Source organism: Aspergillus wentii, assembly GCF_001890725.1.
Source record: "Aspergillus wentii DTO 134E9 unplaced genomic scaffold ASPWEscaffold_1, whole genome shotgun sequence".
Lineage (NCBI taxonomy): Eukaryota > Fungi > Ascomycota > Eurotiomycetes > Eurotiales > Aspergillaceae > Aspergillus > Aspergillus wentii.
Genome location: NW_024467832.1, coordinates 961,708 through 987,595, shown reverse-complemented (window position 1 = coordinate 987,595; position 25,888 = coordinate 961,708). Strand labels below are relative to the sequence as shown.

General features: G+C 49.4%; 9 protein-coding genes across 9 annotated transcripts; 5 read left to right on the top strand and 4 right to left on the bottom strand.

Annotated features, from left to right (window-relative positions):
- Positions 1-65: 65 nt before the first annotated feature.
- On the top strand, positions 66-2,501 carry ASPWEDRAFT_100625 (threonine--tRNA ligase THS1; the record flags this gene model as incomplete). Its single annotated transcript, XM_040827317.1, has 5 exons — positions 66-619; positions 683-947; positions 1,002-1,577; positions 1,632-2,292; positions 2,347-2,501. The coding sequence occupies 5 exons, from the start codon at positions 66-68 to the stop codon at positions 2,499-2,501; spliced, it is 2,211 nt and encodes a 736-aa protein (XP_040694045.1).
- A 1,168-nt stretch (positions 2,502-3,669) lies between these two features.
- On the top strand, positions 3,670-5,248 carry mpkA (mitogen-activated serine/threonine-protein kinase SLT2; the record flags this gene model as incomplete). The annotated part of the gene is made up of 5 exons (XM_040836924.1): positions 3,670-3,782; positions 3,930-4,062; positions 4,119-4,185; positions 4,249-4,563; positions 4,617-5,248. The coding sequence occupies 5 exons, from the start codon at positions 3,670-3,672 to the stop codon at positions 5,246-5,248; spliced, it is 1,260 nt and encodes a 419-aa protein (XP_040694044.1).
- Positions 5,249-6,007: 759 nt separating this feature from the next.
- On the bottom strand, positions 6,008-8,126 carry ASPWEDRAFT_47212 (uncharacterized protein; the record flags this gene model as incomplete). Its single annotated transcript, XM_040836923.1, has 2 exons — positions 6,008-7,782; positions 7,922-8,126. 2 exons carry the CDS (start codon positions 8,124-8,126, stop codon positions 6,008-6,010), a joined length of 1,980 nt encoding a protein of 659 aa, XP_040694043.1.
- A 428-nt stretch (positions 8,127-8,554) lies between these two features.
- On the bottom strand, positions 8,555-10,248 carry ASPWEDRAFT_205617 (metal homeostatis BSD2 family protein). Its single transcript, XM_040832276.1, has 3 exons — positions 10,136-10,248; positions 9,562-10,071; positions 8,555-9,502 (listed from the first exon to the last, which is right to left on the bottom strand). The coding sequence occupies exons 1-3, from the start codon at positions 10,157-10,159 to the stop codon at positions 8,915-8,917; spliced, it is 1,122 nt and encodes a 373-aa protein (XP_040694042.1). The 5' UTR covers positions 10,160-10,248; the 3' UTR covers positions 8,555-8,914.
- A 374-nt stretch (positions 10,249-10,622) lies between these two features.
- ASPWEDRAFT_22552 (ubiquinol-cytochrome c reductase complex assembly factor 2) lies at positions 10,623-11,062 on the top strand (the record flags this gene model as incomplete). Its single annotated transcript, XM_040832349.1, has 2 exons — positions 10,623-10,634; positions 10,691-11,062. 2 exons carry the CDS (start codon positions 10,623-10,625, stop codon positions 11,060-11,062), a joined length of 384 nt encoding a protein of 127 aa, XP_040694041.1.
- A 196-nt stretch (positions 11,063-11,258) lies between these two features.
- Positions 11,259-13,463, bottom strand: ASPWEDRAFT_204933 (3-oxoacid CoA-transferase). The gene is made up of 3 exons (XM_040832275.1): positions 12,997-13,463; positions 11,757-12,936; positions 11,259-11,703 (listed from the first exon to the last, which is right to left on the bottom strand). Exons 1-3 carry the CDS (start codon positions 13,057-13,059, stop codon positions 11,390-11,392), a joined length of 1,557 nt encoding a protein of 518 aa, XP_040694040.1. The 5' UTR covers positions 13,060-13,463; the 3' UTR covers positions 11,259-11,389.
- Positions 13,464-13,894: 431 nt separating this feature from the next.
- ASPWEDRAFT_63797 (ubiquitin-specific protease UBP2) lies at positions 13,895-18,830 on the bottom strand. The gene is made up of 11 exons (XM_040838710.1): positions 18,473-18,830; positions 17,641-18,392; positions 17,378-17,585; positions 17,282-17,327; positions 16,831-17,225; positions 16,675-16,763; positions 16,080-16,617; positions 15,338-16,022; positions 14,864-15,284; positions 14,634-14,805; positions 13,895-14,585 (listed from the first exon to the last, which is right to left on the bottom strand). Exons 1-11 carry the CDS (start codon positions 18,492-18,494, stop codon positions 13,981-13,983), a joined length of 3,933 nt encoding a protein of 1,310 aa, XP_040694039.1. The 5' UTR covers positions 18,495-18,830; the 3' UTR covers positions 13,895-13,980.
- A 157-nt stretch (positions 18,831-18,987) lies between these two features.
- ASPWEDRAFT_63792 (uncharacterized protein) lies at positions 18,988-20,188 on the top strand (the record flags this gene model as incomplete). Its single annotated transcript, XM_040838709.1, has 4 exons — positions 18,988-19,171; positions 19,235-19,354; positions 19,418-19,612; positions 19,678-20,188. The coding sequence occupies 4 exons, from the start codon at positions 18,988-18,990 to the stop codon at positions 19,770-19,772; spliced, it is 594 nt and encodes a 197-aa protein (XP_040694038.1). The 3' UTR covers positions 19,773-20,188.
- Positions 20,189-22,335: 2,147 nt separating this feature from the next.
- On the top strand, positions 22,336-25,085 carry ASPWEDRAFT_166435 (SLM1 family PH domain-containing protein; the record flags this gene model as incomplete). Its single annotated transcript, XM_040829992.1, has 4 exons — positions 22,336-22,882; positions 22,942-23,429; positions 23,479-23,816; positions 23,891-25,085. 4 exons carry the CDS (start codon positions 22,336-22,338, stop codon positions 25,083-25,085), a joined length of 2,568 nt encoding a protein of 855 aa, XP_040694037.1.
- Positions 25,086-25,888: the final 803 nt, after the last annotated feature.

The window sequence follows — 25,888 nt, the reverse complement described above, 5'->3', positions numbered from 1 at the left end:
ATCGCAACCCCTCCTTCCTGGTCAACTTCCTTCCGATCGCTTCATAGACGCCGCGGGATACAGCCATGGCTTCCGAAGGCTCTAAGGATTTGCCTATCCGGCCCTCTGCGGAGGCTCAAGACACTCAACCTGCTTCTGCCCAAGCCCCGCCAAACGCTGCCAAAGCCGCTGCATCGAGTGCCGATTCGCTCCCCGACTTCATTATCGAGCGCAACAACCTTTTCGAAGAGCTATGGCAACAATATCTCGAGGAAACCAAGAACAAGCCCCACCCCGAAATCAATGTTACCCTCGATATTGGTAACGGCAGTCCCTCCACCATCACTGCCAAAGCCTGGGAGACCACCCCCGCTTTGCTTCTTCGGGACGTGCCTAAGGAAGTCAGCGCCAATGTTGTCCTCGCGAGAGTTGGAAAGGAGCTCTGGGACTTAAGCCGTCCTTTGGAAGGCGACTGCACGGTCTCCTTTGTCCCATTCGACAACCCAGAGGGTAGGGAGGTTTTCTGGCACTCCAGTGCGCACTGCCTTGGTGAAGCTTGCGAGTGCGAATATGGATGTCTCCTTTCTCATGGACCGCCCACTCCCCAAGGTTTCTTCTACGACATGGCAATGCCCGATAAGTATGTCACTGGATATTAAATGGACAATGCTCAATCTGTTTCAAATACTAACATTGAGATTAGCCGTGTCGTCAAAGAAACCGATTGGAAGGCCCTCGACACCAAAGCGTCCCGGATATTTAAGGAGAAGCAGAGTTTCGATCGGTTGGAGGTCACGAAGGAGAACCTCAGAAAGATGTTTTCCTACAGCAAATACAAGCTGCACTACATTGATAAGCTGGTGACTGGAGAGAAGAGTACCGTGTACAGATGCGGTACTTTGGTAGACCTGTGCAGAGGTCCCCACATTCAGAACACTGGAAAGGTCAAGACCTTCAAGATTATGCAGGTACGGACGGAATGATCTCACCTCTAGAAGATCTCGCGCACTAATATTTCTAAGAACTCTTCCGCATATTTCCTCGGCGACCAGAGCAACGACTCTTTGCAACGTATTCGTGGAGTTGCATTCCCCGACAAGAAGCAGATGTCAGAACACCTGAAGTTCTTGGAGGAGGCAGAGAAGCGCAACCACTTGAGGATTGGAAAGGAGCAAGAGCTGTTCTTCTTTGATGAGGTTTCCCCTGGATGTCCTTTCCTCCTCCCCAATGGAACCAAGATTTTCAATGCTCTCCAGTCCCTTCTGCGAACAGAATACCGCAAGCGTGGCTACCAAGAGGTTCAGACCCCCAACATGTACGATGTGGGCATCTGGAAGACCTCTGGTCACTGGGCTCACTACGGAGATGATATGTTCAAGCTCGATGTCGAGAAGAGAGAGTGGGCTCTCAAGCCCATGAACTGCCCCGGACATTTCGTACTCTTCGGTCACCGGGAGAGGAGTTACCGTGAACTTCCTTTGAGACTTGCGGACTTCGGTGTCTTGCACAGAAACGAAGCGTCGGGCGCCCTGAGCGGTCTGACTCGTGTGCGAAAGTTCCAGCAAGATGACACCCACATCTTCTGTACCCAGGACCAGGTAAGTTGCTAAGTGGCGTCCCGTTTAAATTGGTATTCAGCTAATATGTTGCAGATCATTTCGGAGATTGAAGGTCTGTTTGACTTCTTGAAGTCCATCTACGGTCTTTTTGGCTTCACCTTTAAGTTGAAGCTCTCTACACGCCCTGAGAATTACCTTGGTGAACTAGCAACCTGGGACTACGCCGAGGAACAGCTCAAGGCTGCCATGACCAAGTTCATGGGCAATGACTGGACCATTGACGAGGGTGACGGTGCGTTCTACGGACCGAAGATTGACATCACCATTGCCGATGCCCTCAAGAGAGAGTTCCAGTGTGCCACCATCCAACTCGACTACCAGGCGCCCATCAACTTCAAGCTCGAGTACATGACAAACGAGAAGAGTCAGGCTCCTGCCATGAAGGAGGGTGATGCCAAGTCCAATGAGCCGAGCCCTGGCCACGCCCGTCCCGTTGTCATTCACCGCGCTATCATTGGTAGCTTCGAGCGATTCCTGGGTATTTTGATTGAGCACTTTGGTGGCAAGTGGCCATTCTGGATCAGCCCTCGTCAGATCCTGATTGTGCCTGTCATGCCTGCTGTGAACGACTACGTCGAGGAGCTTCAGCAGATTCTGCGTGGTGACAAGATGAATGTTGACATTGACATTAGCGGTAACACTATGCAGAAGAAGATCCGTACTGGACAATTGGCGCAGTACAACTTCATTTTCGGTGAGTTTCTCTCTCTCCCTCTATTTTCTGGGGGTTTCTAACATTTTTCAACAGTTGTTGGTGCTTCGGAGAAGGAATCTCGCTCCGTTAACATCCGTAACCGAGACGACCCGGCCACGCAGAAACAGGGCATCATGATTCCCCTTGAGGAGGCACGCACCAAGCTGCGGGCTCTGAGAAAGGAGCGGAAACTGGTGAACTCGCTTTAAAGCGGTTGTTATTGTCTCTAGAAAAGATATAAGCGCCGCTATTTTACGGCGTCCACGATTTTCAAAGTATATGAGTGATGCGGTCATTGATGTAGAATTTCGACACGATAAAAGTAGAAGAAAGAGGGACAGGGGAATGGGAGATCCGGGTTTATTTAGCCAAGAAAGAATTCATTGACTTTGTTATGCCAACGATATACACATTCCATCTATCGGCGGTTGGTAAAAATAATTCCTTATTCCGTGATTTCTTTGTGTCTCGTCCAGCCATACAAAACAAGATGTGACCATTTAATATATTATTCCTCCAGGACATCTCCGTGGAATACGAAGACAATTTCCATCTCAGCTGTCTAGAATCTGCCATGTTCCACAAGCCGACTGGAATGTGTTTCATCTTCAATGTCAATAGTATCTCCAAGTATCTCCACCTGTGCCCCTCTTCAGCCTCGAGCAACAAAGACTCGACTCCTTTATGTTGAGATACTCGCCCATCGCTGGCTCGCACGTTGTCTGTTGACCATTTTTCTGTCTGTCTATTTATTTTTATCACTCTGCCTATATAAGTCCACTTTCCCTGGACTCAGAATAATCTCCCTGGTTTCACTGCGGCGGAGCAACGCTCCATACATAATCACAAGTGACGGCTCCTCTCCTACTGCACGTCCCGCCGAATAATAATCAAACCCATCACATCCCCCCAATTATTTAGCCTTCTGGTCACGCAGCTTCGCGTCAATCGAAGGGAAAAAAGTCCTCTTTTCTTTTTCTCGCTCGCAGCTGCTCAATCCTGCCCCTCGTTTTCCCCTGAGAATCAGGCCAGCCTCTGCTCGTTGCTCAACCAGTCAAGACTGCTTCTCACCCGCGGAGACTGCGGGGCTGTTAACATCGTCCTTCCACTTGAGCTCAAGGCCGCCTTCTTTCTCTCTTTCTTTCCTCCTTTTCCTTCTCACACACTCGTTGTTCTTCTTTCTCCCATCCACCTGCCATCGAATCTTTAATCTATCCCAAGAGAGACGAGTTAATTTCACACCTCTCCTCTCGGTGAGCCCGATCCCCACTTCTTTTCCCTAGCCGCATCGTGTGCAAGACCACACTCGACGTGCTATCTCTCCCTCGATCTTTTAGCCGCACATAGATTGGTTCATCAAACTGATTCTCTGAAGCCATGTCTGATTTACAGAGTCGCAAGATCTTCAAGGTCTTCAACCAAGATTTTGTTGTGGACGAGCGGTACAATGTGACCAAGGAGTTGGGTCAGGGCGCATACGGTATTGTCTGGTGAGTACTTGTCTCTTTCTATCCTATCCTGTCGTGGGCGCTTTACTTCTAGAGCACTGCGCACTTTTTGCGTAAAACAGGACGTCAAAAAAACGACTTGAATGCCTCCATTCCACCAAGATCAATGCTGACAGATCTACTCTATAGTGCCGCCACCAACACCCAGACCGGCGAAGGTGTCGCTGTCAAGAAGGTTACCAATGTGTTCAGCAAAAAGATTCTCGCCAAGCGAGCCTTGAGAGAAATTAAGCTTCTTCAGCATTTCCGAGGCCACCGCAACGTATGCGCATCTCTCTTATCGACTATAAGGCTGGTAGGGCTGACCCGGGCACGCAGATCACTTGTCTTTATGATATGGATATTCCACGACCGGATAACTTCAATGAGACATATCTGTATGAAGGTGAGGCTCCATGTGTGCGATTGCAATACTTGTGTGTGTGATTTTGCTGACGTGCTTGGTTAGAATTGATGGAGTGTGACTTGGCCGCTATCATTCGTTCCGGACAGCCATTGACCGATGCGCATTTCCAATCTTTCATTTACCAAATCCTCTGTGGATTGAAGTATATCCACTCCGCAAATGTCTTGCACCGTGACTTGAAGCCCGGAAACTTGCTGGTTAATGCCGACTGTGAACTTAAGATTTGTGACTTTGGTTTGGCGCGTGGTTTTTCGATCGACCCTGAAGAAAATGCGGGTTACATGACTGAATACGTTGCCACAAGATGGTACCGTGCTCCGGAAATTATGTTGAGCTTCCAGAGCTACACCAAAGCCAGTAAGTTTTGCTGCTTGTTGTTGGGTTAGATCTTCCAGCTGATCGTTCTATAGTCGACGTGTGGTCTGTCGGCTGCATTCTCGCCGAACTGCTCGGCGGTCGTCCCTTCTTCAAGGGACGTGACTACGTCGACCAGCTCAACCAGATTTTGCACTACCTGGGTACACCCAACGAGGAGACTTTGGGCCGAATTGGCTCCCCGCGCGCCCAGGAGTACGTGCGCAACCTGCCCTTCATGCCCAAGATTCCATTCCAGCGCCTGTTCCCCAACGCCAACCCTGACGCCCTTGATCTTCTTGACCGTATGCTGTCCTTTGACCCTACCTCCCGTATTTCGGTCGAGGAGGCACTGGAGCACCCGTACTTGCACATCTGGCACGATGCCTCGGATGAGCCGAGCTGCCCGTCGACATTCGACTTCCACTTCGAGATCGTCGATGATGTGCAGGAGATGCGCAGGATGATCTATGATGAAGTGGTGCGCTTCCGTGCGGTCGTCCGCCAGCAGTCACAGGCGCAGGCCGCCCAACAGCAGCAAATGGCCCAGCAGACCAATGTCCCGATCCCCGACCACCAGCAAGGAGTCTGGAAGCACGAAGAGCCTAAGCCACAGGAGGCACACTCTAACGGTGGCCATCAAAACGATCTGGAATCGTCGCTCCAGCGAGGAATGGATGTGCAATGATTTCTTCCTAATGAATTGAATGCATGTTTATCTTTTTTTTTTTTTCCCCAAAGCCCTTTGCTGTTCTGGAATCGCGGGCGTTTCCCGAAATGCCAATTATAAATGATGACAATCAAAAAAGAGACAAAGATATCCGCGAAGAACGTGACCTTCCAGCCCGACATTGTTACTTTCCTCTCATTGTTAAATTGGTTTATATGTTCTATGGCAAATTCTAAATTTTGTTTTATTCCCCCGGTTTTTATAAAGAGAAGACTTGATTTTTTCCATGTATGTTATGTATGTACCCATCCACTGCTGTTTTCATTAGAGCCGGGGACGCAGCACGCATGCTTTGCGTGAAGAAGCAAGACATTCTGGCCTGCATTGGACTTGAGCGCTGGTTTATTTTTATCTGGTTTGGTTCCACTATGAATGCATGGATTGATTGATCGAAGATGTGATGCGTCTGGGAAGTGGGATGGAAGGAGAAGTCAGATTCTAAATCTTTACAGTAAATATGTACTTACAGTGGCACATGAGACCTGTTAACTGTTATACATGATTACTCGAATCGAAGACGAGTCTGTTATAGATTGGATATATGTCAAATCATGAATCATAAGATCGTACACTGTGGATATATGCCCATAGAAAAAAAGAAGAAAGAAAAAGCAGGAAAAGGCCCGTTTATGAGATAAAAAAAACCCCAGAATAAAAAATAAAAAGAAAAGAATTGATAGGAAATCGACAACACCAGCAATGCAACAGACAATCAAATCAATAGTAGTATCCCTTCCACCAAACAGACATACAAGAGGCAACCACCAAGTCTAGCATTTTAATCCCTTCGTCCTCGACGATGAGTTTACCCAGTTTGGCACTCTTTCCGCGCATTCCTCCCCCTGCTGGCTCTCGGGCCAATGTGAAGTCGAGTCGGTCTTCGTCGAATTCGGCCCCGCTGCTAGTACTCGTCGTTGATGGTTTCCGGGTAAGACCAGGGGGGGTTTGGTTGTTGTTGTTACCGGAGGAGTTGGAGTTGTTACTGGCGCCAGAGTGGGCACGAGGGCGGGTGTAGGCCTGCGGGTTGAGGAAGAGGGCGAGGGAATTTCGTTTGGAAGGTTTGGTGGTAGTCACGCCGTCTGGTCCGGTGACTTCTTTATATGTTGGAGTTTGGCTGAGGGTGAAGGGAGAGATGTGAGAGGGCCCGGGTTGGTGGTGAAGGTGACCGGCTTGGAAGGGTGTGTTGAACCGGATTTCCGCAACGGTCACGGCTGGGTTGGTGCTTGCTCCTGATGAATCATGCGAGCCGATGGCGTCTGTGGGCATGTGAATCATATGCTTGCATTTCAGGCTGCGACCATTGACGCTGGTTGAGAACGTGCAGGTTCCGTTCCACGGAGAACTGAAGGTGTAATAGCCGCTTTTCAGCTTCGAAAGGCCATGGCCACTAGCAGTGGTGTCGATGGAGGGCCGGGGAATGTCCATCGAGCCTCGCCCTTCCTCGTGCTGTGGTCTTGAAACACACAGCTTGCGGTTGAACTTTCGAGGTTTGGACGGATCACTGGGAGGCTGCGGATCTGCCTTTGGAGGGATTTTCAAACCGGAAAGCGAGGTGGGGTTGCGTCCGTCCAGTGGAAGATTCAACCCCAGACTTTCCAGAGAAAGCGGTTCGTCTTGCGCAAGAAACCTGTTATATCCGGGCGTGTTGATTTCAATATCGATCGGACCACCGTCCAAACGGGGAGTTGACATTGTCGCAACATTCCACTGAATCCCATGTGTGGGATCACGGCGAATAAGGGTGATATGAAAACCAGGTTTCTCTGGCGATCTGTGATCGCGCGGTGGTCTCCGGGACGGGGATTGCCCCGGACTTCTAGATGGTGACCCTCGACGAGAATGAGATGGAGACTCATGAGCTGAGTGTGGCCTCAGCTGCGGAGGCCTAGAATCCAAACTGTTCCGTCCTTCATACCTCTCTTTCCAGTTCTCCAAACCCTTTCCATTAATATACCCGGATAGGGCACTCCATCGATGGGGTTTCTTGCCCGGATGAGCGCTCTGCAGGTATTCCGAGGAAGCCTCATCTCTGGGGACGGGGGGAAGCGGTCGTCGCGGCATAGGACTCCTTGCCGTCCTATCGTCGCCGGAAACTCCGTGAGGATTCACATTCTCCCCAGGAAGCTGAAATGTAGGATGCGGACGCTCTTGCGGTTGCAGCTGTGAAGGTGTTTTGGACTGCGGCGGAGAATTTACCTGCTGCTGCGACAAGGCCGGAAGAGGGGGAGAAGCAGGGAGGGGCTGGCTCGTATTTCCACCTCCACCACCACCGACGGGCTTACGTCGCACATTATTCAAATGCGCGAGTTCAGGCTGCACTTCGTGTCCTTCTTCCTTACGTAACTTGGCTTCTTCTTCTCGTTCGTGCGCAAATTCCTCTAGCAGGATTTCGTCATCCGGACTCGCAACATGCAAGTAGTAGAGGGAGGAATTGATAGCCTCAGCTGACACGCTAGCTTTCGTAGGCGGTTTAAGAGGAGACAGGAAGACGTCTAATGTATAGAAGAGAAACGTGGTCAGCAAACGTGGCACTCAACTCCATACTCCCATGGTTCCTTCAACCCCCCCGAAAAAAGCCCATGGAAACGTGAAGCGGGGCAGATTCGATTGTCACAACAATCGCACACGTACCTTTGCTCCCTGGCACTCTCACAATGTACAACACCAACGGATCCAACTTCTTCTGGGTGGGATTCCGCGGATACGCTGGAGGATTCGAGGCGATCTGGGTGATGGACGACAAAGAGCGGGCTTCAACAGGACCATGGTTTTGGTTCGGCGGTGCGGAGGACGAGGCCGCAAAATCCCCGTCCACCGCAGCGTCGACCTTGGCCATGGATGTGTGGGGAGAATATCTCCCAGAGAGGTTGGTAGTATAGAGAAGGCTGAGAGGGGGATGCGATGAAGAAAGGGAGGACGAAAGGGGCAGTTGATTGTTGTTGGGAGAGAAATCCAGGCGTACTCGTATTTGGAGTAAACAATAGTAGTGATACCCGACGGCGGAGAGCTCGGATCGAACTGGCGGAGAAAAAGAAGAGAGAGAGAGAGAGGAAAAGAAGAGAAGATCCGCCAAGAGAGCTGAGAGAGGGATTTTCAGCCAAAGTTCAATAGCTCAGCCTGGTTTGGGGAATTTCGATGATCGGGAATATAAACTACTCCTCAGGGTCGATAGATTGACGGAGGCAAAGAGGCAAAAAAGAAAAGGAGTTGCCTGCCATGCCATGACGAACGGCTGAGTGGTCCAATTACGCATAACTTCTCGGGCACCAAAGAACGACGATAATGAGGCTGAAATATGTCTTTCAGATTGGTATCTTTAAACAAAATAGCTACAAGTCCAGTGTGTTGTTGTTGCTGTTGCCCAGTGCTGAATCTGCAAGCGAGGAAGTAAAAAAAAGAAAGGAAAAGAAAAGATGTATAAAAATAGAAAAAAGACAGACAGGCATGACTACCATATTATCCTCAAAAGTGCTCGAAAATGCCAACATAAAAAGCAGCTAGGCGCAGGGGAAAAAAGACAAGACAAAACTCCAAGCTCCAAAGCTCCTAACCTATACGCAGTAGTCTCTGTACTTTCCCAATATCCCATGTACGGAATGGACTATATGATGATTGAATAAACGCTTAGACGACTGTCTCCGATCGCTCACCTTCTGCGATGACCGGGACGCTGAGACCACGCTCTGGACTCTGCAGAACAAGTTGTTCGTGGCGTCTGGCCCGCAAGAAGTCACTGATGGCGCGGATCAGGATAAACCAGCCGACAATCATCAATATATATGAGATCCATTCGCTCGTGCTTATGGAAGACACCGCACTGCCTCCGCCTCCATCTCCGGCGGTTCCATCGGCAACCGCATTCGGGTCAAAGCTGTGGCTATTGGGATCCGGGGGCGCGACATATTGATCGGAGCCACCTTCGTCGGAGCCCTTGGATTCACTGCCGCCCTTCATATAAAAGCCGTATTGTACCAGGGTAAGACCGAGACCAGCTCTGCTTCCGTTCTTGGCGGCGTGGGTGGTGTGAAGGAGGTAGGTGAGAAGGAATCCAACCAGTTGGAAGGACATGGAGATCATAGCGTTCCAGACAAAAGAAAAGACGGATCCGACCGGTAATCCATCGACAAAGACTTCATCGGTTGATAGACCAGGGGCCAAAATGGTGGTCTCCCAGTAGGGCGGAGTGGCATCTGCGGCAGCTTCCTCGTAGGACTATATATAGATCATCAGCAAGCATTTCAAAACAATGTTTAGAAAAAACATATACGCACCGGAGGCAAATCCTCATTCTTCTCACCCCGTTCTGGCTTCGCAGCCAAGTTGGCGAACACCCCGTCATTTGAGCTTATCACACGACCAGGCCCCCCCGCGCTCGAAGGGCCAAACGACGGCAGGATCGTTGGTCTCCTCTGAATAGCAGAATTACGCTGTTCCCCTTGTTGTGCATTGCTTGCCTGCGACGAGGCACCTCCAGCAGCGGCATTACTGCTGTTGTCGGCCAGTGATCGGGTTTCCGGGTTGGCCCGCATTAAGCGCTGCCTATCATCGGGCTCATCATCGGCCTCGGAGTCACTTCCATCGCCAAATGCATCCGCTAGTGTCTGATCCGCATCGTTCCTGTGAGATTCATCGTTTTGGTGGGGGAGAAGGCGTCTAGCCGAGGGAGAGGAGGAGCGAGAGTGAGAGCGAAACGAGGGAGGTGGAGAGGTAGGAGTGAGGTTGGATCGTAAAGGGATCGACGAGTGGGAATGTGCTTCATCATCTTCGTCGTGGGCGTTCACCTAAAGAGCAGTCACATCAGTAAAGGCCCCCATTCTGGAAATCGCACGAGGGGGTTCTCTTTACCCTTTGATAACGCTGCGAGCTCATGACGAGCCGAGCTAAGGCAGAGAGACACGAGGGAGGGGGGAAGAGCCGGATAGGGCGAGCAGGGCGAAAAAACAATCAAATTTGACAAATATTCTAGGTAAAAGGAAAGTAGATAAAGAGAGAACGGTATAGAGACAAAGAGAATAATGGAAAAGGCGATGGCCAGGGTGCGGATGGAATGAATGGACTGGAAGGATCCGACCCAAGTTGCGTGGAAGAAGAGTGGATGACGAGTGGGTGGCTGATGCCTGACGGCCTGAGGCTCATGTGGTGGCCGACATTTTTTGCCTTCAAAATAGTTTCATATGATGTTTTTCTTGGTCATCAATCCAGATCATACCAAAAGACGCGGATAATTAATATCTTCTACCACTCTTCCTTATTTTCCTTTGCCCCACGAAGAATACCACGCCTGTTATTTCGCCTCGACCAATTCAAACCCAACCTATTCGCCATCGCCATCATGTCCAAACAAGTAAATTCCGGAGCCTCCACCCCCCCAAACAACAACATTCTAACATTATTCCCCAGGCTGTTCAAAATCGCATCACTCACATCCTGACCCACTGGCCTAAGGACTTGGTCCGCCCTGCCTCCGTCTCCGTTCAATCATACCTGCACGCCCGCCTAGCCGCAGAAGACCCTACAAAGCAACCGCAGCAGCCGCAACAGCAACAACAGCCGGCGCAAAACGTTCACATATCCGAGTCCTCCCTGAAAGCCCTGTCATCGCTACTGGAGGATCGCTACGCTAGACGGTATCCGTTGACACCCAAACTGCGTCGCCCGGCGAGTAACCCAGACCATTACGATAATGTTGTTCGGGAGTTTGAGGAGGCCCCTAACCGCGATTGGTTCGGACGATTGGGCAAGAGAGTCAAGGGTATTTTCAGAATGACATAAAATATTGAGGGGTTTGATTTATGGGAGTTATTGATGTTTTGGTGTACAATAATACTTGTTGTCATGCTGGGTCGTGTTGTACTACTACTAAATTTATCCGGCTCGTTTTAGAGTACGAATGTATATAATGCTGTTTTTATTTTCTGCCAATGGGAATCCCATGTTGCCTGGCAGGTCTAGAATGTAATCCAATAACCCATATACTTATATAATAGATGTCGTGTGCAACAGTGATATAGTCAACATAGCCGAAAACAAACTCAGAGAAAAGTACGCTCATCACAAAACACTAAAATGCAAAATCAAAGCTCAACAATTGATAGCTCTTCACAGCATGGGCTTCAAGTCGTCTGCAACCTTGAAAGGAGCCTCGGTCTTAGCCCTCACCTCATCAACAGTGACACCCTCGGCAACCTCGACCAAGGTCAGGCCATTAGTGAAGTCGACATCGAACACGCAGAGGTCGGTGATAATGCGGCTCACACAGGTCTTTCCGGTCAAGGGGAACTCGCACTGCTTGACAATCTTGGGGTTGCCCTTCTTGTCTGTGTGCTCCATTGTCACAACCACCTTGGTCTCCGACGGGTTGGAGACGAGATCCATGGCACCACCGAAGCCCTTGATCTTACCAGGAAGCATCCCTAAGATAGTTAGTATTTAGAATCATTGGAATAATTGGGACACAAAAACTTACAGTTGGCCAAATCACCCCTGGCGCTCACCTGCATGGCTCCCAGGATGGTCAGGTCAATGCGACCAGATCGGATCATGCCAAAGGACTCATCACTGCCAAAGCAAGAAGCACCGGGCAGCAGGGTAACCGTCTCCTTGCCTGCGTTGATGAGATCGGGGTCCTCCAGTCCCTTCTTAGGGTAAGGGCCCAGTCCCAAAATACCGTTCTCCGACTGGAGCTGGACTTCTACCGATGGGTCCACAAAGCTGGGAGCCAGCATAGGCATTCCAATACCCAAGTTTGCATACATGCCGTTCTTGAACTCCTTAGCTGCGCGACGCACGATGCGCTCGCGCTTGTTGGCGGTGTCACCCTTACCCAAGGCAGCGGCGTCAGAGCCCTCCTCCTTGGCGAAGGTGTACTTCTCAATCTTCTTCTCCGCGGTGCTTTGAATAACACGCTTGACGTAGATACCAGGCAGATGGACGGCAGCAGGGTCAATCTCTCCGACCTCGACAATGTTCTCGGCCTCGACGATGGTCATCTTAGCGTTACGGCCCATCGCGCCGTTGAAGTTGGCCGCCGCATAGCGGAACTGGCAGTTACCAAGCTTGTCGGCCTTGTAGGCCTTGACAAAGGCGTAGTCACCTTTGATAGCCTCCTCCATCACGTAGCTCTTGTTGTCAAACACCTTGACATCGCGGGGCTCGCCATACACCGCGACAGTTCCATCCTCATTGTGTCTCAGAGGCAGCTCACCCGTCTGCACCACTGTTCCAAAAGCAGCGGGGGTGTAGAATGCCGGGATACCTGCACCACCGGAGCGGCATCGCTCTGCCAGGGTACCCTGAGGAGTCAACTCGAGCTCAATCTCGCCGGTCAGGTACATGCGCTCAAAGGTCTTGTTCTCGCCGACATAACTAGCAATCATCTTCTTGATCTGCTTAGACTGCAGCAGGAGACCCAGTCCCGATCCATCAACACCGGCATTGTTGCTAGCAACAGTCAAACCCGTGATTGAAGGGTTTGCCCGCACAGCATTGATCAAGCTGTCTGGGACACCCGAGAGACCAAATCCACCAGCCAAAAGTGTCGAGTTGGACTTCATATCCTTGACTGCGACTTCAGCGGAGGGGAAGACCTTGTTGATTTCATTGCGGCGAACGGTGCTCGAGAAAGCACGTGCGAGAAAGCGTTGGTGCTGAAAAGAGAGGATAGTCAATATTTGCTGCATGATAAAAAATACATAATTTTCAAATACCTTTTTGGGATCAGTGGAGAATTGCCTGGCAAACCGCAGGCAGGTTGCCACTTGCGAAGTCATGATGGTTGTGATCGCTGAGTGGAGAGCTATATACTGGCAGCTAAGAGGGCTGTAACAGACGTGGGATTCGTCTGTTAGGTCTCAAGGACAACAAATACCAACCCGTATGGGAAATTAATATCTCAGTGTACAACTTTCAAAGAATCATCAATCGAGGAAACAGGAACGTTAAATAGTATGGCAGGAAGGGAGAACTGCCTATATATCGGATCGTTGATCGGAGAGTGACAGACGGGCGGCAGGAGTCAAGGCGGAACTTCTGCCGTCGATATCCGTACCCCGGAAAATCCCCGCAGTCACATACACGACCTGATCGAGAATACCCGGCCGTTTCGTCCCGCCGTGCTGTCAAGGCTATAATGAAGCATAATTCTTAAAAAACATGCCATTTACTAGACATTTCTAAGCATTCAAATGCCTCGTTTATGTCTATTTCTCTGAATCAAGCGTACGTGAACCCGACATTCCAGCAGCTGCCGATGTCCACAGCCGACGGCAGCTGTTCGGTTCCGGTTCCGCGGGCCGCTCGGATCAATGGCTGACTAAATTCTGACTGATCATGAACATGCAGACATACATACATGACGGTCATGACTGGTGACGATGGTATCTTCTGTTATGTACAGGAAAAGAAACATGACAATCCCGCTAGCATGCAAGAAAAACGAAGAGTAAAACAAGTCATAAACAGCGGAAGAGAAGAAAAGAGAACATCAAAGTTATGTGCGCAATCATCAATCACATCCAATGGTAGAGAACATGGAGGAGAGAGGGATGTTAATACCCCAACCTTTGGTCAAGAAAGAAGAAGACCTTATACAGAAGATGGATTTCCGTGACTGACATCTGTCACATCATCTGCCGACTTGCGTTTCAGTGGATTTGCCGTTGAAGTCACCGTCGGCGAGCTTTTCGCGGAGCCTACCATGCCACGTCGTGCAAGTTAGTTTCATTGCTTGATGGCCATCCTGCAGCTAGATCACTGCCTCCGGTCTCGGCGCTCTTCTTCTTGGTCGGGTTGAGATTGTCTCCCGTACCTGGTTCGCCATGTTTGTCGGCCCATGCTTCATCATACGAGGGTGGATGTTCCATATCCACGTCCTCTGCCGTTGCTGTTGTTGTCGTTGGCGTAGTTGTTGCAGCAGTGACTCCTTCCATGGGGGTGGCCGGATCCGTGTTTGGACGAGGAGGAGGGTCCGGTGGGGCATCGTAGATCTCCCGGCAGACAGGGTTCACCAGGCGGTCCTTCATTCCAGCGTTGACATATACCAGGAAATATGGTGTAGGAGGGTTCGGGCGATTTTTGTTCTCAAAAATCTCATCGAGGTCATGTACTTCAGTCACTTCATTATCGTTATACTTGCGCCAAACATTCTTGTTGAAGTCAAAAATGTAGATGTAGTAGTGACCAAACTCAACCGATCCATGGTGGACAAAAACGGCATACAAGCGGTAAGGAAGATGCTTGTAGTCGACGAATTGACTAGAGATCATTGTCTGTGTGTCTTTGATGTTTTTATCGATGACTGAAAAGTGTTAGTGTGCTGAACTGTATCAGGGAGATGGAAACCTACAAGCCAATTCTGATTTCGATATCTGCGAAAGCTTGTCGAGCTCAGAAATAAGCTGTGGGTCAATATCAAAAGCATCCTGCGCTGCCTCGGGATCTTCTTTCATAGCGTTCAGATCCTCGAGTACGTCTTTGGCGCTGCCGAATACATTTTCCATATCAAGGCCATCGGTCTCCTGCGGAAGCAAATGAATTAGCACACAAACGGAGTCGCTCCTTCAATCTGACACATACCTTCTTGCGCAGCAACTCGGCTCGCCGGTCTTCGAGCTCTTTCAGCGAGTTTTTCCATTCCCAGCACTTTCGTCGTCGGTTCATAATCTCGGGCTGCTGAGTGTCCATGTACCTATCAAGATAGATGGTTTCCAATAACTCAAGATGGTGGGTCGACTTAAAGGAGCTCTTCTTCACCGGATCGAACTGCACGCGCTGAACTTGGATCTGCAAAATTGGGGGAAGCTTGCTAATAGAGCCGAACTGCTCAGCCACTGAGTTTTCAACATTGACTTTCTGGACGTCGAAGGCACCGTCGATCGCTGTGTAGATGTCGCGAGACCCGGTGGCCACATCAACTTTGATATCACACCACCACTCTTCCTTGGACCGTACGCCTTTGTCAGCGGAGATGTAGGACTTGGAGCGGCCGTAGAACAAGCTGTACAAAAAATGTCAGTCTGCATTATCACCATCAACTTAATTATCGCTTACTCTTTAATTTGATCAATCTGTTCTCCATCTGACCCAAGCCCAATGGGTTTAATCGCGCATTGGCTCTGGAAAAGAACATTGTTGATAACTTCCGTAACATCCTGCTGGGCCCCGATCTCCACCTCCTCGATAAGCTGTTTTTGTCGATCGACTGACGGAGAAGGTCTCGGAGGCACTGGTGGAGGTTGGTTAGGTGGTAATAATGGTCCCATTGGCTCTGGCTGCTTGGAAGGAGAGATGTTATTGTCAGCTTCAGATGGTACGTTCTCGCTTGGATCTGTCATGACAGCGTCAGATGGTGGAGGCTCGTTTTCTTTATCGTCGGCGTGATGAACGGATGCCTCATTCTTTGCACCATCAGAGACGAGTGTCGATTCGCTATCCACATCACTTGCTGTTGAATGTTTGGGCCTTTCGGTTTCTGCAGTCATTGTGCTATCACTCCGGTTCCTAGCCTCTTCGCCTGTAATGATAGGCTGAGGCGGCCCGAGTGGTCCCATAACCGGCATACCGTTTATCTCGCCGAGATCCGAAGGTCTGTTTGCTGATATCGTCGATCGACGACGAATGGCTGCTTCATTAGATGGGCTAATCAGAGTCAATCGCGCCAGCTCTTGTCCAGGTATGACATATGGGCGCGGAGAAGCGATCATATCCCTAAAAAGGTTTCGCAGCTCACTGAGGACTGAAGACATAATTGTGTCAGTTATTGAAATGATTTGCCTGATATAAGAGTACCTACATTTCTGAGACCTCTCAACCTCATTTTTCAGTACTTTGCGAGACCCCACCTTCTTTTTTTCCAAGCTATCGTCGTTGATTTCCATCTTGAAGTCGTCAAAATTCAAGACCATATCACGGAATGGGCGCACTGAAAAATAAAATTGAAGCAAGCTGTTGAGATAACAGGTGTTACCGATATTCTGCAGCCCAACAGGCCACTCGGATAATTCACGGTCAGATTCTGGAACAGATCCTGTAACCAAACTGCTTAGTAGCGGACTGTTTTTCTCCTTTGCAATTATGCTAAGGGCCTGATTGTATAGATCGGCTTGCCCTGGAGCTTCATCCACACAGATTGTGTATGCTGCCATGATAGCTGCTTCATCTACGGTGCGATCAGGGATTTGAAGAAGACGGTAGGCGTCACCAATGTCCATCTCCCCAGCACCCATCTCGCCGGTATTGAGAAAGTGTTTTAAACCGTCTGATTTCCGAGAATTCGAAATAAGTTCAACGGCACGCCGCGCAAGGTCTTTGCTCGATGGATTATCATCGATCTAATCCAAATTTGTCAGTTTCAAATGTGTAAATGTGAGGACACCGAACGCGCGTACCTTAGCAGTATACATGGTGATAATGAAATCATCCGGTGTTTTTTCATCAACACCAAGAAACGCCTGGGCCTGTTCAACGGTAGTTACCCCTAATTTCATAAGTCAACTACATGTTCCAAGCAGAATGACTTCACCAACAATGAGCGAAGAACTTACTATCCTCGGCCGCAGATTTGATGCGCTCACTGCGCCTACTGTCCCCTATTCTCCATAACTGCTGGCGAGGTTCGACATCCAAATTGGTGGAGCTCAGAAAAGCGTAGAACTTTCCAACGATGGTGTCCTCAGTAAGACTGATATCGTTTTGGTTGAGGCCGAAGTACTTGTATGCATCGATAACATCCTGATCAGTGTACTTTCCCTCCGCATAGGCTACCTGGACAGCTTGGTCTATGATTATTGCATCGTCACCCCCTCTGAGGCCACCGATTGACTTGAGACAGTTCAAGTATAGGGGGGTTCTTCCCGGATCGACCGAGACCTGCCGATTGAAAGCTTCGACGATTAAGTGAGAGGACATGTCCTCAACAACCCCTAAATCCTCGTAGTGCCTAGAATTCCCAATAAGATTATGCTTTTTAAAATTTATAGGGAAGGGCAAACAAACGGTGCGTTTGGCATCTGGAATTCATGGGACCGAAGCGATCTTGGGTCTGGAACTTTATTAGCACGAAGTCGGCGATCATCATTGGCAGATACTCACAATCCAAAGCTTCCAGGACATGAAGGAGGTCATTATATGCTGGATTACCAGGAGCGTCTGTCTGGTGAAGCCTTCTCTCCGACAATGGCCGCTGATCTACTAGTATTGCCAATTCATGTATGACATCATCGAGAAAGATCTTTGATTGATCTTGATAGGGGATCGCTGTCCATGGGTTGGGTCGAGGGGGGTCCCAAAAGCCCTCATCCTGATCGCAAGTGTTAGATATATAGCCGTATGAGCAATAAAACTTGATGACGCACATTGAAAGTAAACCCGAGAAACTCGAGTAGGTCTTGACAAGGCTTTCCTTCAACGCCAAAACATGACATGAACCTTTTGTTGATCGCCGATATCGACTTGCTCTGCTGGCTGTTGTTTAGGGCGTTACTGAGATAGGCGCGCAAGTTGAGCAGCACGTTTATGGGGAGCGGCGGGGCGAGTCCTTCTAGCCGCTCAGGATGCGTGGCAATGGCTTCATTTGCGCGGATGTTCAATAACTCGGGATCCGTCAAAAGGTGCACCGCATCATGAGAAAGAACAGGCGAGACCACCCGTAGCGACACCGTCGCAGGACAAGTGAGATACGAGCATCCGTAGTGGAACGTCTCCGCAACCTGCCCTTTGGACGTCACTTCCTCGGCCGATGAACCGCCTATTTGTCTTCCCGATTTGTAGACAAAATGATGAACGTGATCTGGAGATTTTTGAATCTGCTGTCCGATTGCTCCGGTATGGTTTACGACAACTTGCAGATGATACCGGCACTTAGAACACACTGCCGATACTTTGGAGGTCCCCGAAGTGCTCCACTGCTCTGGTTTGGGCAGCAAGCTCTGGTTCTTTTTGGTAATATAGCGATGGCGACACGAATCCGGAGAAATAAAATTCTGGGGTACCTGGTATCGATCAGGGTATACCGGAGGGACTTCGGAGAGAAGGTTGCGGCCTGTACCTGGAGGGTAGGCAGGGTCGTAGTCTTGGATATCTTGCACAAGACGCGGGGCAGTCTTGCCTGGTAGGTAGACAGAAATATTAGCAAAGGTAACACTTTCGGAGTTGTAGTAGGTATGCTCCTGCTATGAAGCTACATACCAGACCTCTGTAACGAAGACATTGGTGTGCGCTATGCTTAGCTCACGGTTGCCAGAGGATCAGGCCAAAGGATCCAGGAAAAAACCAATAGCGAGCTCCCATGAGTCGCTAAGAAGAGTATCTAATAAAAATTAGACCATCTGATGGATATATCCAGCAGCGTGGAAAGGCAAGTAGGCAGGCTAGATAGAACGGCGGGGAGCCACCACACTTGAACAAGCGGGCGGCAATTTATTGAAGGTCACAACGACAATAAACGGCGGTAGAAATCCCAGGAGAAAAATAGTTTACCGTAATTTCTAGAAGATAGAAACCAAGTTATATATGATTTCTTTGAAAGAAAAAGGTAATATCTGTGTTAAAGGCTGGCTCTGCACCTATCCACCTGTGATGGAGCTCCATGATGAAGCCGGGGAAGGCGGTAAATGTCGGCAGAAACCCATCCAAAATCACATCCTCATCGGCCATAACTCGTCCACTGCAAGTAGCAGACCATCCCTACCTCAACAGTCACCATGGCCGCGCACACTGAAGACCACACCTACCACGCCAAAGATGCGCTGCAGGGAGCATTGAAGACGGCCATGCTTACTGGTGGAGTCGGTCTCTGCGCATCGGCCGTCCAGAACACCCTGACCAAGAGAAACGTCGGACCTCTGGGTGTGTTCATTAAGAGCGGCGGCACAATCGGTCTCTTCGGTATGTGGACATCGTGCAACTGGGTTTCAAGGAATTGAATTGGAGCTAATGTTTCTGTTCCAGCCGCCATGGGTGGTACCTACGAGTTTGTGAAGACCGCATCGGCCAACCTGCGTGAGAAGGAGGATCCGTACAACGTCGCACTGGGCGGTTTCGTTTCTGGTTCCCTTTTGGGATTGAGAGGTTCGTGGCTTGGAATTGAGTCCATTTTGATATTTTGAAGATTTGTTTCTGATAACCAAATAGCACGATCATTCCCCGCCGTTTTGGGATACGGTGCCGCCCTGGCAACTGCCATGGGTGCCTTTGAATTCACCGGTGGATCGCTGTGGGGATACAAGAAGGAGACCGTTGAGGATGAATTTGAACGCCGTACGAAGTTGAGGACAGCATACAGGACTCCTGCTGAGCAGACCTTTTCCGAATTGGGCGAGGGACGAGGTACGTTGCTTGCGATATCACCGTCAAGTTACCAGTCATACGGCGATGCTAATGGGATAATCCAGGAATCGTTGCCCCTGGCTATGCAGAGAGACGAGCGGAGAGAATCAAGGAGGCATACGGCGTCGAAGTTCCTACATCGCAGGCTCCTGCATCATGAAAATGAGTTATTTCCAAGTTTGCTCATCAAGTCTGCCACTTTTCCGTCTCTTTGTGTAAATTATCTCTACATACCAATGCGCCCGCTAGCACGCCTGACACAAATGTTGAAGTCTTTTTCTTTTCACTTATCCCTTGATCATGTTGGCGAATTGGCTTGCTGAGTGTTCCGTACACCATAACGTAGACCGATACAGTGAGGCTAGGATTATACGCTTGGCGTTCAGTTCGCCGAGTCGGTCGAGATATCAAGTAGTATCTACTACGAACTGGTACAAGAGCTACTATTAAAAGTAGTCTGAAGGCTGACCGAGGGGTTCGTGGAGGGGCAGTGATGACAGATACTTGAGCACGCCCGACTTAATTAAGCGCAGATATAATTAGAAGATAAGGGGTATGATTACTCTTTTAAAATATGATCAATTGCATTTTATATACTCGGTCCTATCGACAGTTATTGTATTCCAAGGCGATGGGGGCAGAAAACGCGTGCGATGTAGAAGCCGGCCACGGACCAATCAGGAGGAGAGGTTATCAAATCACCACCCGTGGCACCAGCAGCAGTTCATCAGGAGAATTAAAACCTCCTTTACGGGGATTTCCATCAAAAATGTATGTGATACCAGGGGAGTGGACGATCTAACCCATCTAAAATAAGATTTACGCAAGGACGGAGGAAGTGTACAAAGTACGTAGAAAAAGTAAGACAGGAGATGTCGACTAACTACACATCGTGAGATAGTCTACATCGATTGATCAAATGCAGGGGCATTGGATTATTCCAGTTAGACAGAGGTCAATGCAACCACAATATCTATCTCTAGTATCTATCAGACTAGAGAAATGAATTGATATGGATTATGATGATTACCTACTGATTAGCAGTAGTGTGCTATGTATGTATGGTGATGAGTGATGATTTGCGTGATCCTCCTCCATGGTACGGTGGTAGCCGTTCATCCTCGGATCCCATCTCCAGTCACTATTTTCCAGCCATCGCGGCCCTGTTCAATTTCCCAGCCAGTAGTCATTGGACGGCATATCTTCATTGAATCATAAATGAACATTCCGATGCAAGACACTGTAATCAGAGAATTGAAGAAAGAAAAAAACTTCCCGTCAAGTGGGGGGAGACAAATCCGTGTAAACGCAGCGGATATCCCGATCGACCGTCACAGATGATGAACAGTGCATGACGTCAAAATGCGGATCCAGGAGAGTTTCTTGGGATTTTCTGCGAGGTTCGAACTTCGAAGAGCTCGAAAGGCATCAAACAAGTCAATGGGAGTGATTTAATTTTAATATTAAGGAGAGATGATCGGAAAAAGGAAAGCTGGAGACTATCCACAGACTACCTGTGATGGAATTGTCTCCTTTTTCCTCTCCCCTAAATTACTGCAAGACCGGTTGAAGATCCATATATCATGCCAGGGCAAATCAGATCGAGGTACAGAATTCCATAATTAAATCGCCACTCCGACAGTCCGTACAAACTAAAGTACTAATTAAACTGGAGCCCAAAAAAGGGGGGCAAAAACAGTTCCATGATTTTCATATCGAATCCATCGAAGCCATGAAGAAGGAATTTCGCCTGCACTAACTGCGACCAACTGCTATCTAACTGGGCCCGGCGGGCCATAGCCACATCAGCGTTGAGATTCGACCAGCCACGATCACGATGTTCTTGTTTTTTTTTTTTTTTTTCCCTGAAGAGCTGGCTGACACTCCTGAACAGGCAGCGGGATTCTTTTTTTTTTTTTTTTTTTCTTTTCGTCAGAGAAAAAGGGGACATCCCAATGTAGATATCAGATGAAGCCGTAATGAGCCCAACTAGTCCAGTACGTCAGTTTGTAAGACCCAACCTGCTTCTCCTCTCTTCTCCCCAACTTTGGGAGAAATCATCATCATAACCTTCGTGTCTCCGGGGATCCCGTTCCAATCCTCTTGAATCTCATCGTCCCTAATATTCAGCTTCCTTTTCTCCTCGTCATACCGTCGCATTTCTGTTGCGGTTGGTCCGGCGTAGACGTCATCCGGAACCGTCGTGGGCAGCCAACACCCCCTCCTCCGGCCTGTCCAAGATCAGATCTGGAGATTTATCTCGCCCTCGTCTTCATCAACCTATCCGTATTATTTTTATGATTATTATTCCCTCCTATTTCCTTCTACTATCCAACTACTCCTCGATAGTTCCCCTGTTAGACCCGGTGGGGCGCCAATATAACCACCATCTGAGCGGATCGTCTCTCTTAAACCATCGCGCGCCTCTCATTTTCTTCCTCCCCGCAAACAGTTCGCTCCAGACCCTTTTTTTCTTGCATCTTCCAACCCCCCGTTCGCCTGGTAACCATTCCGGGTTGACGAGCCTTGGTGGTTCTGTTCATTTTACTATTATTATTGTTTGAATCTTATATTACTATCCTCCTCCCTCCCTGCTTTCATTCTACTTCCCTCCGATCTCCGCCTTCTCTTTTCTTTCTCCTGGATACTTGACCGACACGCTATCTTCCCACGCTTACCCCCCTCCTCTTCCTTCTCTACCTCTTCTTTCCCCCCCTATAACCATGGCGATGGCCGCGCGGCCACCAACGCCTTTACAGGACGGATACGGCCCGATTCCGCATCCCGGTGGTTCAATCCTTATGGGCAGCAGAGATTCCTATGTTCGTTCAGGATCTAGGCCGAACTCCTTTGTCGCCAGCAACTCCGGTTACAACGTGGCACACGGGGCCCTCATTGACCCCATGCCCAACCCCCACAACGGTCGATTTCACGAGGACTTTGATGCCGCCAGCCAGCGTGGCTCCGTTGTTCTTGACGGTCCGTCCGGGTCGACTATGCAACGCTCCGTTTCGCAAATGTCGACTCAGTCTCGTTCCGCTGCGCCCTCCCGATCGGGTACTCTGAAAAAGAAATCGTCGCTCAGTAAACGAGGCAGTATGCGCCGCAGTGGCAGTCGGAGAAGTCTTCGCGCTGGAAGTGTCAGGAGTCTCAGCTTGGGCGATAAGGAGAAGTATGGAGTCGAGGGCGCAGACGATCCAAACAGCGCTTTTCACATTCCCATCCCGACTGATGGCAGTCCGACCGATGTTTTGGCAAATCGCTTTCAGGGTATGTTACTTGCGGTCTTGCGAAAGGAGGTTTTGAGGCCTTAACTGACTCTGAATTAGCGTGGCGCCGGACGTTGAAGGATCTCATCCTCTTCTTCAAGGAAGTCCAAAAATCCTACGAAACCCGATCGAAGCTATTCCTCTCCGCCTCCAATGTGATCAACAACACGGTCGCCCCTCCCACGTTTCTCAAATCCGGTGGGATTTCAGATGCGACCGAGGTTTTGCGGGACTTTCACCGACAAGGATACATGGAAGCCAACAAGGCTGCCGAGGTGGAAAACGAAGTTGTCAACCAGCTCATGGGTCTGCGCAATGATCTGCAAAAGAAGACCAAGGAGATCAAAAACCTTGCTGGCGATTTTCGAAACTCTGTGGATAAAGAGATGGAAGGCACTCGCAAGAGCGTTCGCAACCTGCACGAAGCCTTGGGCCTGATTGACACCGACCCGTCCGCAACTTCAGGTAAAGGCGATCCCTTCATCGTCCGTCTCGGTGTGGATAAGCAGATCGAAAAGCAAATCGAGGAGGAAAATTATTTGCATAGGGTATGTTGTTCTCGCGCAGTATCACTCTATCCCGACTAACAATCTCCAGGCATTTTTGAACTTGGAGCACTCCGGTCGCGAACTCGAATCCATTGTTGTGAGCGAAATCCAAAAAGCCTACAACGCCTATGCCAGTATCCTCAAACGTGAAGCCGAGCAAGCATACGATACGGTGGAGAAACTCCGAGCGGGGCCCATCACAATGCCGCAAGATCACGAATGGAACTCGTTCATCGCCAATACCGACGAACTGGTTGACCCGCGAGTTCCCCTCCGCAACGTGGAGAATATCACCTACCCAGGCAGGGATCATCCTGCTGCAGCTGAAGTCAGATCCGGCATGTTGGAACGCAAGAGCAAATATCTCAAGAGCTACACCCCCGGCTGGTACGTCTTTCTCCTTCCCTGTCCCTCTTAATATTTACGTTGGGGTCGTGAATGATTAACCTAATCGGCTTCAGGTATGTTCTCTCGCCGACTCATCTCCACGAGTTCAAGTCCGCCGATCGAGTGGCATGGCAAACGCCAATGATGTCATTGTACCTCCCCGAACAAAAGCTGGGTTCACACTCGCAACCAGACTCGACATCGCATAAGTTCATGCTCAAGGGACGCCAGACTGGAACGATGCATCGAGGACACTCGTGGGTGTTCCGCGCCGAGTCTCACGACACAATGACCTCGTGGTACGAGGACATTGAAAGCTTGATATCGAAAACGGGCGAAGCACGAAATGCTTTCGTTAGACGACATGTCCGGACTGTGAGCGGTACCAGCTACCAAACGGGTTCTGCCAGCAGTGACGGAGTCATGGATGAGGATGAAGCTGACCGAACGCCATACTCGGCAGGCTCCACCATCATGAATCACGAGCGACCAACATCCGAACCTCGTCAACCTGGTGGGCGTTTCCCAAGTGACGTACAAATTGATCGACACCTTGACGATGCGCCTTTGTCCCCATCCAGCGGTGACAGCTCTGGAGAAAAGGACCTTTTGGGGGCCGTGGGGTCGGGGTCACTTCCTGATGGCGTGCCCTTCAAAGACGGAAACCACTCAGATCACGATATAGATGCAGGTCAGAGCAGGGCCATAGATGGTGCTCAGAATGGTCAAGTTGAGAGATATGACAGCTATTACGGTGGCTGGATGGGATCGTCTGCCCAGCAGCAGCAGCAAGCTCAACAATACAACCCTTCCAACGATGGAAAACGAATCTCCCAATCCGAACGGGGCGCAGCCTCGCATCCTAATATTCTCCTCGCTGGTGTCAAATACAACGGTTCCCGCGATTCCTCAGTGGTAGCTTCACGAAATCGACGAGGCAGCGCATCCACCGCGCCCACAACCACAAACGGAACAGATCACACAAACCACACCGTTCCAACGTCAATCGACGAAGCGCAAGACGCGCCTGCCGCTGTTCTGGCCGGCTCCTACCGTCAGCAACCTTCCGACGCGTTGAAAGAAGAACAACACTTTGCCGGTTTCGACGGTCCTCCGGTCATGGCATCATCATCAATGACCACCCCGAGAAGCCTTGCATCGAACGATGAGGGTCTAAGACGTCCTACGCCCGGACAGCCAAAGGGTAGCGTTTCGACTCTCGAATTGAAAATCCCCGGTCATTATCCCCCGACCAATGTGGCCGCATGAGTCAAGCGATTTGGCTGAATAACCCATTGGAATGGATGACACCGGCCATCAATTTTCTTCTTTTCTACCACCCTTTTTTTTTTCCCCACTTCTCTGGCTACTGCTACCACCTCTTCTGGATATCTACCTACATATCCAGCTTTTTTTCACTTCTTGTACATTATTTTCATCACCCCCTTTTTTTTTTTTTTTTTCCTTTCTTCTTTTCTTGCCCAGTGACTGGAGTTTTGTATTGGATTTCTCTTTTTTCACGTTTTCCTTTTGTTGATTTCATTTGTTTGCATCTCCTTTGTTATTTCATTTGCCTAATTTCCTTTGTCTCTTTTCTTTTGTCACTTTCACGATCAGATTTCTCAAGGTCCGGTTGGGTTGGGATGGGTTAGGTTGGCTGGCTGGGGTGGTTGGGTTTTAACACTGGGATATACGGATATCAGGGGTCGTTGATTTTTTCAAACTCATACACCACACTAACAATCTGTGTGTGTTCACGGCGTTTACGAATTTATAAAGTTAAGGATTCTTTTTTGTTGGTTACGATTTTGGATCGGAGTACGAAGTACTCGTACGTACTCTTTATATATAAAAGATGAAAAAAATGAAGCAATCTATCTGATCAATTTGTCTGGTTTACTAAGATTATACGTAGACTTGAGTGGTGAGGATGTTCATAAATACAAGTAAACATGCAGTACAATTTCTCTAGAGGTGACAAGTCAAGAGCGAAGACGATATCATAACCCTCCACAGAGCCAGCCATCAGGTATCATCAATCAATATCTGTTACACAGGCCCAGTTGTATGGG

Bases quoted from the DNA above. Each gene is read 5' to 3' on its own strand.
- ASPWEDRAFT_63797 (XM_040838710.1), bottom strand. From the start codon at position 18,494: ATGTCTTCGTTACAGAGGTCTG. The intron at 17,226-17,281 runs GTTTGTTTGCCC...TGGGAATTCTAG, and splicing joins TTCCAGATGCCAAACGCACC to GCACTACGAGGATTTAGGGG. The intron at 16,764-16,830 runs GTAAGTTCTTCG...TTATGAAATTAG, and splicing joins CAAATCTGCGGCCGAGGATA to GGGTAACTACCGTTGAACAG.
- ASPWEDRAFT_205617 (XM_040832276.1), bottom strand. From the start codon at position 10,159: ATGAGCTCGCAGCGTTATCAAAGG. The intron at 10,072-10,135 runs GTAAAGAGAACC...ACTGCTCTTTAG, and splicing joins GCTCGCAGCGTTATCAAAGG to GTGAACGCCCACGACGAAGA. The intron at 9,503-9,561 runs GTGCGTATATGT...ATCTATATATAG, and splicing joins AGAATGAGGATTTGCCTCCG to TCCTACGAGGAAGCTGCCGC.
- ASPWEDRAFT_204933 (XM_040832275.1), bottom strand. From the start codon at position 13,059: ATGACTTCGCAAGTGGCAACCTGCCTGCGGTTTGCCAGGCAATTCTCC. The intron at 12,937-12,996 runs GTATTTGAAAAT...CTCTCTTTTCAG, and splicing joins TCTCCACTGATCCCAAAAAG to CACCAACGCTTTCTCGCACG. The intron at 11,704-11,756 runs GTAAGTTTTTGT...TAACTATCTTAG, and splicing joins CAGGGGTGATTTGGCCAACT to GGATGCTTCCTGGTAAGATC.